The sequence below is a fragment of the Calidris pugnax genome, unplaced genomic scaffold, assembly GCF_001431845.1.
Source record: "Calidris pugnax isolate Ruff unplaced genomic scaffold, ASM143184v1 scaffold38, whole genome shotgun sequence".
Classification (NCBI taxonomy): Eukaryota; Metazoa; Chordata; class Aves; order Charadriiformes; family Scolopacidae; genus Calidris; species Calidris pugnax.
In genome coordinates, this window is record NW_015090995.1 from 3953538 (window position 1) to 3964505 (window position 10968).

General features: G+C 63.3%; 2 protein-coding genes across 2 annotated transcripts in view; both read right to left on the minus strand.

Annotated features, from left to right (window-relative positions):
• GLA (galactosidase alpha) overlaps positions 1-418 on the minus strand; it is a 7270-nt gene extending 6852 nt beyond the window's left edge. The window contains exons 1-2 of the mRNA XM_014954904.1: positions 270-418; positions 6-65 (exon numbers count right to left, since the gene is read on the minus strand). Coding sequence (XP_014810390.1) covers positions 6-65; positions 270-418 — 209 coding nt within the window. The remainder of the gene's footprint in view (positions 1-5; positions 66-269) is intronic.
• A 6070-nt stretch (positions 419-6488) lies between these two features.
• The window catches only part of LOC106895517 (glycine receptor subunit alpha-4), an 8488-nt gene continuing 4008 nt past the window's right edge, over positions 6489-10968 (minus strand). Inside the window, exon 8 of the mRNA XM_014954954.1 lies at positions 6489-8050. Coding sequence (XP_014810440.1) covers positions 7760-8050 — 291 coding nt within the window. The 3' untranslated portion in view covers positions 6489-7759. The remainder of the gene's footprint in view (positions 8051-10968) is intronic.

The following is a 10968-nucleotide window of genomic DNA, read 5'->3' on the forward strand; positions in this document are numbered from 1 at the left end:
CGTACCCCGCCTCCCTCCAGCCCTCCGCCGCCATCACGTCGGCCATCTCCACGAAGAGCTGCTCGCTGGGGCACGGGAAAGAAAAGGGAGAAGGAAGGTGGCGGCCCGGTTTTTGAGCCACCGACCGGGAGCGCACCGGCGGCGGAGGCGGGCGGGCAAGGCCCTGCCGCCGGCTGGCTCTCCGCCCTGCCACAGGGAGGGCACACCGGGTGACAGCGCCGCAGAGCAGCGCACCGGGCCGGCTGTCACCGGTACCTGGGCTCCCCTACGGCCTGTACCCCCCCCCTCCGCCCCCCGCCCCAACTTGCAGCCAGCCCATCGGCGGTGTCCGCGCCAGCCCATTGTCCAGCGCCAGCGTCGCCGCCACGGCCGTTGCCGCCGCCAGGGCCCAGCGCAGCACCCACCGCCCCGCCGCCATGGCTGCCCGCCGCCGCCGCCGATGGGCGGTCCGATCCACCAATCGCCGCGCCGCCCCCCACGCCCCTCCACCAATCGCGGGTGGCGGAGAGCACCTCAGCCCGCCCCCTCTCCCGGCGGTCACGTGAGGGGGTGGCGGTCACGTGAGCGAGGCGGCGGTGCATATGGCGGCGGGGGCGAGGCCGGCGTCGTTTGCCCGGGGTCGTTTGCCCGGGGTCCGCCGTGGGCAGGGCTGAGGCGCGCCCGCCCCGTGAGGCGCTGGGAGCCTCCTCCCCGAGCTGGGAGCCTCCTCCCCGCTGCTGGGAACGGTCCCGCGGGGGCGGGGTGCGGAGGAATTACCGGGGACGGTGGGTTTGTGCGCGCTCCGCCGTGTCCCCGCTGACCGTGTGAGCACCGCGTCCTGCGGAGGGAGGGTGGGGGGGGTTGTTCCCCACCGGCCCGGGGCTTGGTTTTGGCTCCGGTCTTCAAAACGTGCTGCGAGTGAACACTCCGACGGCACCTTCCCCCTGGGAGCCCCCCGTCCCCGTTCTCGTCCCTCCTCTTGTCACCACAACCCTCTGAGCGCCCCTGGGGTCCTTCAGCCCTCGGAGACACAGCCGCCTTCATCTCCTTGGGCCTGGCAGCTTGTCCAGCATCGGTGGAGGAGGAGGAGGGGTTTGGTGTCACAGGGCTTCTTTAGAGAGCGCCTTGCAGGTGAAGGGCCTGGAGAACAAATGGTGGGAAGAGTGATTGAGGGAGCTGGGAGTGTGTAGTTTGAGGAAGAGGAGGGTGAGGGGAGACCTCATCACTCTACAACTACTCAAAAGGACGTTGAAGAGCGGTTGGTGCTGGTCTCTTCTCCCAGGTAATTAGCGATAGAACAAGAGGGAATGGATTCAAGCTGCAACAGGGCAGGTTTAGACTGGGCATTAGGAAGAAATTCTCCACAGAAAGAGTGGTCAGACACTGGAACAGGCTGCCCAGGGAGGTGGTTGAGTCACCATCCTTGGATGAGTTTAAGAGTCGTTTAGATGTGGTGTTGGGGGGTATGGTGTAGGGGAGAACTTTGTAGAGCAGGGTAGGTGGTGGGACTTGATGATCCCAAGGGTCTTTTCCAACCTGAATGATTCTCTGGTTGCACCCATCTTGTCCTGCCTGCACGGCGGGTGTGGAGCCTGGGGCTGTCGTGTCCCTCGGTTGTGCTGAGGAGCTGGTGGGGTCCCTCCCGTGAGCTCAGGGTGTTTTAAGGCGCTGGGAGGTAGGGAAGGGGCATGGGGTCTCTGTAGAGCCTGGGTGTCCTCCTGCAGGGATCCAAGGAGCAGAGAGAAGCTCGGGGCTGGATCCAGAGGCTGATACCGAGCGTGGGGTACGGCCGGGTTGTTTGCTCCCACTCTGCCTGCTTGTGGGGATCCCCGGGGGGGCTGGGTCCAGCCTGTCTCTGCCTCGGGTGCCTGTGCCCACCCAGATCTCTGAGCTCACATCCCTAGAACAACCAGGATGGCAGGACCACCTCCAGGCCAGGAACACCAGCAGTAGGGCATTACCACAGTACAAGCATCTGATTACAATCAGTTTTTGAAGCACCAGGCTTTCTTCAGGGAGGTGTCCCTGCCCAGGGCAGGGGGGGTGGAACTAGATGATCTTTAAGGTCCCTTCCAACCCAAACCATTCTATGATTCTATGACCTTTGCACTCAAAGATTGTGCCCTCAAAGAAGTTCAGCCACGAGAATAAAAGTCATCATCACTGGACGTTGCACCATTTGCACCAGGAAAATCCTCTTGGCTGAGGGGGTGAGATGGGCACCTCTGGGAAAGGGCAGTGCAGGTGTCAGCAGAACCCAGGGAGCTGTAAGGGGCACCTGCATCCCCGGTCAGCAGTCTCTGAGGTGAGGCCCAGCTTTAATCCCAGGAATTCTGCAGGAATTGCCTAGCTGTGAGCACTGCTGGGGCTCATCCTGCCGGAGGTATCAGTGTTGGCAGCGTGTGTGGCCTCTCGGGGAGACATGGAGGCTCTCCCTGCCAAGGTAGCAGTGAGAAATGGGGAATGAGGAGCCGAGTCTTCATCTCCCCCAGGGCTGGATCAGCCCCTGCGGCCTCGCTGGAGCTCTCCTCCTGGAGCCCCACCATGGCAGGAAGAGGGGAGCAGGATGGGACCGCTGTGGGGCAGGGGACTGCCACGGTGATGGGCTCTGGGTGCCGCTGGTGCGCGGGGCCATCGAGGCATCTCGCTAGGTGTCCTCCCATCCCTGCTCTGGCGCATCCAGGGAACAAAAGCTCTTCAGAGCCTCTGGCCTGATAATTGCTCCTTGTTTCAGTGGCGGCGTCCTCCCCCTGCCCCTTGAGAAGCCTTTGCGCTCCAGCCCCTCAAAGTGGGACAAAACAAGCCACTTTGAGGGCTGGAAAACCTCATCGCTTTGTGGTTGTTTTTTTTTCTTGTGCAAAAGGCAGGCAGTTATCCCGTATTCCCAGGGCTTGGGAGCTTGTGCAAACCCCCAGCCCGGAGGCAGGCAGTTATCCCGTATTCCCAGGGCTTGGGAGCGCTGCAGGGCTGATCCCTGCATGTCCCCAGGCTCCAGCCTTCCCTCCCTACCCCTTCCTGAGTGTCCTGCCTGCCCCCCTGCCCCTCTCCTGGCAGTACCTGACCCACCTGTCCATGGGCTGGGGAGCCTGTGGGGTGCCCCATGGCCTCCATGGTCCCAAAGGGATGCTGGGGGGGTGGTGGATGTGGCCGTGGGGGCATGCGGTTTGGCAGGGCACCAGCGATGCCCCTCTGAGGGGGTGGAGGTGATGGATTGTGGTGTGATGCTGCAGCTTAGATGGCAGGGGTGCCCTGGGGGGCAAAGTGCCCCTTGGCTCCTGGGCTTCTCTCTCCAAGGGGAGGAAGCTATGCTGAGGGCTGGGGCTCACGCTGCCTGAACATCCCACACCTGGAGCTTTCCTGGGGTGGAAGGATCCTGCCCTCACAGGGTTGGCCTCAGTAGGTCCCTGGTCCTACGAGGGCTCCGTGCACTGTGGCATGGCCAGATCCCAGCAGGGCTCCCTGCCAGTCCAGCTCCTGGTGCTTTCCTCATGCCTCAGTTTCCCCATTTGTAAGGAGCAGCCCTGGCCCACTCAGGACTGTCTGGCTGACTTTGGAGCTGGATATTTTCTTAAAAAAAAAATAAATAATCCATGCCTGGGCGAAGTGTGAAGGGTGCTGAGTGCTCAGAGCCCTGGCAGGGCTGTCACTTGTTTGTGTTGGGTTGAACTCACCTGGCTCCAAACCTGATGTCCCAAACAGCATGGAATGAGCTGTCCCTTGGGCATCGATCCATCCGAACAGGGTGGTTTGCTAAACCTCTGGCAGTCAGCGTCGCTCCAAGGCAGCTCCAGGCTCTGGGTGCAGGCAAGAGGTGCTGGTGAGGTGATGGCACCAGAACAGGCTGCCCAGGGAGGGTGTGGAGTCCCCTTCTCTGGAAATCTTCAAGACCCACCTGGATGCAACCCTGCTTTGGCTGGGGAGTTGGACTAGATGATCTCTAGAAGGTCCCTTCCAACTCCAACAATTCCATGATTCCGTGAGGGAATTGGAAGTGGGGGGGAAGGGAAGGTTTGGCTCCCCGATGCCACCATGCACAGCGGCAGAGCTCAGCTCCAGCAGGATCAGGCCCTCTGTGGTTGCTGGAGGAGGGAGCTAACTGCCATGCTGTTGCAGTGCCCAGCCATGGGCACGTTTCCTCAGGCTCATGCAGGCACCCTTTGGGGCTGGCAAGTGGCCATGCTGCCCCAAACCTGTGTGTGCCCATGGCTGCCCAGCTCTGGGTGTGCCACTGGCAGGCTGTCGGGAAGCTACCAGTGCCAATGATGCTCATTTTACTCTCTGGGAGCCCCATAACCTGGTGTAACTCCACTAATTTCCATTTAAACCAGCAATTAACTTGGCCGTGGTTGTTGTTCCTGTGCCCACTGCTTCTTCCTGTGGTGGCTGGGACGTGTCCCCCAGTGCACAGCCCCAGGTAGGAAAAGGAAAGCCCATTCCAACCAAAGGCTGTGGGTTTTCCTGAGGGATGGAGCCACCTGGGCTGACCCCTGGCCACGCTGTGACCTGTGGGAGAGCGCAGGGTTCAGCATCCCCAGCCTGGCCTCTGCCACTGTCCCCAGGGTGTGAGGGACCTGCTGGAGCTGCGTGCTGGAGGGCAGTGACAGCCCTGCAGCTGTGTAGGTGTCCCAGTGGCTCCCAGTCCAAACTGGGCTGCTGGGAGGACCAGGGACAGGAGCTGAAACTTCTTCCAGGGACACCTGAGCCCTGTGGGGCTGTGGGCAGCGATCTCCTCATGCCTTTGCTAGCTCCGTGCCAGCAGAGCCCCCCTCACCTTGCCACGACCAGTGTGTGGGGACCCGGGAGCTTTAGCTTAAGAAGGATGTGTTGGGTTTTTACCATTTTCATTTTTCTGGGACTCATTGGTTCTCTGGACGCACCGCGCTGGCGTGAAACATCTCCCCCCTCTCCCCTTGGCTGCGTCCTCTCTAGGTTTGAGGTGGGGGGCAAGAGCAAGACCTCAGAGGGGGGGATTGCTTTGTCCCATCTAAAGAACAACCCCAGCCCCACATCGGCGTGGGGGCACCTCGCTTTCTCTCCTCCCCACTGCAGGAGATCCTCCGTGGGGCCGGGCGGGCGATGGGGCTGTGAGGTACCAACAGAGACGGGTCTGTGGGACTTGGCCGGGAGGACAGAGGGGAGATTGATGTTTGCTTTGGGCGCTCGGCCCTCAGCTGTGGGCTCTGCCTGCCCCCGCGCCAGCTGGGGACAAAAGAACCAGCCCCGGGTGGCACTGCAGGGCTGGCGTAAGCCCCCCGGGGACAGCTGGCAGCTCTGTAAGGCTGGCACCCACCCAGCAAGGCGCTGCAAAGGGGCCGCAGGGGGAGGCTCGCCCGTCGGGCCGCTCGCCCATGGTCGGGTGTCTGAGCTCCACTGCAGAGGTGGGGACCCCCGCCCCAACCCCACATCTGCCCCATTTTGGGTCCCCTGGCCGAGATTGCCTGGGGTGGAAAGGAGCTGGGGTGATCCACGGGGAGCGCCCCAAAGAGCTGGGGAGAGGAGGAGGGTGATGGGGTTTGGGGCTGGGAGCTCGCAGGTGGCTCCCACCCAGCCCTGCTGGCATCTCAGGAGGGAGATAAAACCCACAGTCACCCCTAATTACGCCAGGAAAATCACCCACGGAGGTAACGATACCTGGGTGCAATGGCAGCTCAGGGCTCCTGTCCCCACAGGGCTGTTGTACCCTCGTCCCCATGTCCCTCCCACACACGGAGGTCCCCACCGGGAGCTGGAGCTGGCCTCAGGGTGCTCAGCAGAGACAAACCCCCCGCACACCACTGAAAATCCCACAAAAGCTTTATTGGCGTAGGAAGATCGATGCTGTTTAAAAACCCACCGCTGCTAGAGGGTGGCTTGGCACCTCCCCGTTGGGCTCGGCCTCAAGGGTGCTGGGCGAGGCGAGGTGCACCCCTTCCTCCGCCTCCAAATGGGGCCTCCCCAAAAACGAGTCTCGAAAGCCTGGCCTGGACACACGGTGGGGCCCCGCGGGGAACCCCGGTGGGGAAGGCATGCGTGGTGGTGGGGTGGAGCTGGCTTGGCCCATCCTGGTGGGTCCTGGGAATGGCCTGGGGCCAGTTGTTCCTCTGCTTGCCCCGTCTGTGAAATGGGTGCATGCAGGTGAGCGCTCTGTGGGGTTCGGGGGGGCTGGGCGTGGGGTGTGGGGCTTTGCTCCCAGTGAGTCATGCAAGGGAGAGGGTGATGCCTACCCAGGGGCCATGGTGGGGGTTCCTGCCCTGGTCTGGCTTCAGCAGGCAGTGCTGGCCTCCCACCCACGTCCCCCTGCCCCGCAGGGTCCCTTTGGCCATGACAAGCAGGTCACCAGGGCCTTCGCCATGCCATGGGTAGCACCTCAGCTTCCAAGAAAAAGGGCAATTCCCTTTTCCATTCTGCCCTTCCTGGAAGACCCTGGGCCATGTCCTCCACCTGGGGCCGTGGGGACACAGACCCTGCTGGGCTGCGAGCCCCCCCGGGCTGGCTGTGAGCAGGGGGAAAGGAGAGCATCAACACGTTTCTCTCTGTAGGACCTACGTAAACATCACCTACTGCTTTTATTTCCTGCTAAGCACGGAGGATATCCAGGTCTGGAGGGCTGGAAGCCTTGCTGAGCTTGTCCTCTTGAGGTTTCGGATGCTCTCCTCTCCGGTGGAGGAGCAGTGGGGGTTGAACCCCCCCCTGGGGGACGCCATGCCTGGGCTCCGGGGTGGAGAGAAAGCTGGGGAACAGGGTGATTTTCACCTCCAGCTCTCTGCTGGCACTGCTGTGCCCTGGGAACCCAGCAGCCTGGGGATGCCACCGCTCGCTCTGCTCCTCCGAAGGGATCGGCCAAGCTGTCCCCACGACTTTCATCCTGAAAAATCCCTCCTGGAAGACGGGCTGTGGACCCTACCCTGCAGGTAGTCCAGTGCCAGCTCCTCAGTGCCAAGCAGATCCCACCTGTGGCTGCAATGGTGGGATTGCAGGTGGTGCAATGGTGAGGGAAACCCCCTCCCCATCAGCAGGATGGGGCTCACCTGCTGCCTGCCCCGGGGTTGGCATTTCCTCAGAGGGAAGGGTACCTCCTGCCCAGCGTCCCTGCCACAGTCCTGCCTGCGGCCATGGGCATCACGGGCAGCCCTGGGCTCTGCAGGGAGGGAAGCATCCCCGACCGGCTGCTTTGCTGTGCGTTGGAGCTGGTTGGGGGGCTGTAGGGGCCCTGTCCGTTGCTGGCCTGGGGGCTATGGGGCCGTAGCCAGCACCCCACACAGTCTGGGTGCAGGCAGGGGTGCTGCTTGCTCTTTCCTGCAACCGAGCTGCGGGCCAGGGGAGGAGAGAGGGCTGCAGCCTCTGGCCTGGCTGCTGGTGGCCCAAGGGCTCGGTGATGCAGCGTGGAAAAGTGGAAGGTGCAGAGGGGTGGAGGGTGTTTGGCTGGAAGGTGGTGTTCCCCGGCCACCAGCTGTGCAGTGTCCCAAAACACCAGGGGCTCCCCCCTGCCCCACGGCGGTGCAGCATCCCTGGGGACCTGGGGCTCCCCCAGCAGCACAGCATCCCTGGGTACCCGGGGGTGACACCCTGCAGGAGGGGTCCCTCTCTCCAGCTAATTGTGGGGATCTGGGGTCGCTGATCCCCCCCTGGGTGCCCCGGCATCCAAAGGGATATGGGGGCTGCCACGTCTCCAGGCTCTGAGGCCCAGCCCGGCTGTGCCGCTGCTCCGGGACAGAGGGAAACATGGTTCTGGCTGAGCTCGTGGCACCCTGTGTCACTGTGGGGGGGTCAGACTGAGCGGCCATCACGCTTTCTCCGGGCCTCAGGGCACCGAGTGGATGTCCTCCGAGCGCAGCACTTTGTAGACCACCCAGTAGAAGATGTTGAAGACCAGGAAGGTGAAAGGGAAGACGGCTCGGGAGACGGTGTCGATGCGCTTGGCCCGGTCGATGTAGCGCCTGTGGAGGTTCTCCCCTTCCCGCAGCAGCACCCCGGCCGGGGGGGGGGGGCTGTAGATGCTGGGACCCTCCGCAGCCCCATCCTTGGGCTGCAGGCAGTGGCCCAGCCCGTAGCCTCGCAAGTAGAAGCGGCTCTCACGGACGAGCTCTTCCTCCTGGCGAAGGGAAAGGCTTGTCGGGGAGGGGGGCAACACTGCAGGGCGAGCAGGCGGTTGTGGCTGCGTGTCCTAGGCACCCCCCCCTCCACACACACCCCCCACCCCATACACACTGGGTCCTGTAAGTGCCTGGTGCGAGGGCAGGAGGTTTTTCAGCAAGCCCCAGGGGTGCAGGCAGAAGCAGGGGGCTGCAGGCTGCAGGCAGAGGCGGGCAGCGGCGTGCAACGGGGTGCAGGGGCGAGCACTGGCATCCGGCGTGTGTTTGAAGGGTGCATCCGAGGGCAACCCCAACTCTGGCAGCCTGATCCCCCTCCCACCCCCCAGCCTCCTCCCAGCTCCGGATGGGAAGCCCGGCTCTCCGGCAACTGGGGGGGAATGGGGGTGAACTGGGGTGGGGGGTGAGATGATGGGTAGTGCAGGGGATGCAGGTTGGGTAGGGATGGAGGGCACAGGGGTGCCATGGGGTGCAGAGCACATAGTGGTAGAGGGTGTATTGGGGTGCGGGGAGCTGGGGGGGCGCAGACACTGCTGTGGAAGCGTGCCTGTGCCGGTGGATAGGAGGGGATGAGCAGCCTGATGGGGCAGAGCTGGGCAAGGATGCAGGAGCCTGGCAACCATCAGGGCTTGCAGGGCCTCCCAGTCCCTCCAAGGGCCCAGATGCCCGTTTGTGTCCATGGGGAGGGGAGACATGTCTCCATGTCTCTCTCTTGGCAGGGGGTGCCCGGTGCAGCAGAGGAGGGAGGCTGAGAGAGCTGGACTCTTTGCTGGTCTCTCTGTCCTTACTCACCGTGTCTCCCCCCATGCTGGCAGGGGGCTGCAGGGAGGGCAGCATGCCCACGGGGGGTTGCGTGGCATCATGACCAAGCTTGTAAAAGTGCCGTGAGAGCCGGGCACCTGTCCTCACCCTCGGGTCACAGCCCCCAGCCACTGTTTGTGGCTCAGCCCTGCTCTTCTTGTAGCCCCTCGGTGCCGGCCAGTGCTGCCCGTGCTCCTCCCCAGCCACAGCTGCGCATCATTAGTGATGCACATCGTTAGTGACTCACTTCATCCTGCTCTTCTATCCTTGGGGGTGTGTGTGTGTGTGTGTGTGTATGCACAAAGATTTGGCAAAGTGACCACCACATGCAAGCCCCCAGGCCACTCGTTTGGTCTCTGTGGCTCATCCCCCCCCATCTTCCCCACCAGTGCCATATGCAGCTTCAGTGGGGTCTCTTATTCCAGGAGGGGCTGCAGCCTCTCACCGAGCCCACGGGCAGCCCGGGTGTTGGATTCCCAGCCCCATCTCCCACCGCCCCACCAGTGTCATATGTGGCTTCGGTGGGGTCTCTTCTCCCAGGGGGGGGGCTGCAGCCTCTCACGGAGCCCACGGGCAGCCCAGGTGTTGGATTCCCAGCCCCATCTCCCACCGGCACTGCCCTCCGAGCCCCGGCGAGCAGCCTCCTCGCTGAGGTCAGCCTGCACAGGCGCTCAGCCGGCAAAGGGGGCTCTCATGCGGGGAGAGCTTGCGCCCTGGCATCTTTATTTAACTCAGAAATCCGCCGGCTAAGCAAGATTTCTCGGTGGGAAGAGCAGCAGCCGCTCAAATTGCTGAGATTAGTTCTCATTTGCAGCGGAGTTTTATTCCCCTGTGCCAGGCTGAGGGCTGGCGGCCATCCCTGGGGACAGGGTGGGGGGGAGATGGAGTGCTGTGTGCCCTGGGGGGCAGAAGCTATTCCCCCAGCCCTGGGGGGGCAGATAGCAGCTATTCCCCCAGCCCTGGGGGGACAGGTAGCAGCTATTCCCCCAGCCCTGGGGGTGCAGCAGCTATGCCCCCACCCCCCGGAGCCAGCAGGCTCAGCCCGGGTATTTGAAGGAGGAGATGGCAGACTGGGGGTGCTGGTCCTCCCAGCTGGGTCCCTCTGGGCTGGGGCAGCCCCAGGGTGCTTTCTGGGGGCCGAGGTTGGGTGCAGGGGGTTCCCTGAGCCCAGGATTTGCCATGGGGCTGTGGCACTTGGGCTGTGCTGCATCAGGCAGCGTCGGGCAGTGTGGCTCTGCTCCGGTCTCTGACCGAGCATCAACTTGGGGTGCTCCTGGCTGCACCCAGTGCCTTGCCAGCAGCACCCTGGGCTGGGTGCTCTGTAGCCCCCACCTCAGGGCGGCTGCATTTTGGGCTGTTTTAAGCCTGCAGATGGTTCCTGGGCTTGGCAGAGCCTCCCCTTCCCTGCCCCGGTTGGGTGGGTGTTCATCTCCAGGGGGTGGGTGCTCAGGGGCTGGGAAAGGCAGGGAGTGAGAGAGCGTGGTGGTGGGAGCAGGGAAGCCTCTCCTGGAGTCCAAGGGCTGATGGTGGCAGAGGGGAGGCTCAGGAAAGCCCAGCCGGGTGGGGAGGTGAGGATGTGCCTGGCCTGATCTCCTCCTGGGAGCTGTGGCTGTCCCCCAGCATCTCCCCACCAGCCTGTCCTGTCTCTCCGCTCCTCCTTCTACACCTTAAGCTGCAAAGTGCCCGGGTGCCCTGAGCAACTGCCCGTGTTGGGGTGACTGCAGGGAGCTGGGGGTGCCTCAAAACAAGGAAAGCTTGGCAGACAGAGCCCTCACCCTGCCAGAGGTGTTGGCATAGCCACGGGAGCTGGGCAGTGACCCAGGAGTGGCCATCGGTCTGTCCCAGCATCACTCCTCTCCGCTCCTCCCTTAGCAAAGGGGGCTGCTTTACAGAAGGGGAAACTGAGGCACGGAGCAGAGGGCACCTCCAGGGAATTCTGCTCCATTCCCATCCCTCTCCCAAATCTCTTTTCAGCCACGGCAGCGGTAGCTCCATCCTACGGGCACATACTCTGTGCAAATAAATCACTGCCCTGCTTCTTCCACTGGGACCGGCTCCTGGGGAGCTTGTTTCGGGGGGGAGGAAGGGGGTGAGGCTGGCTGGGGGTGTGCTCCTGGGG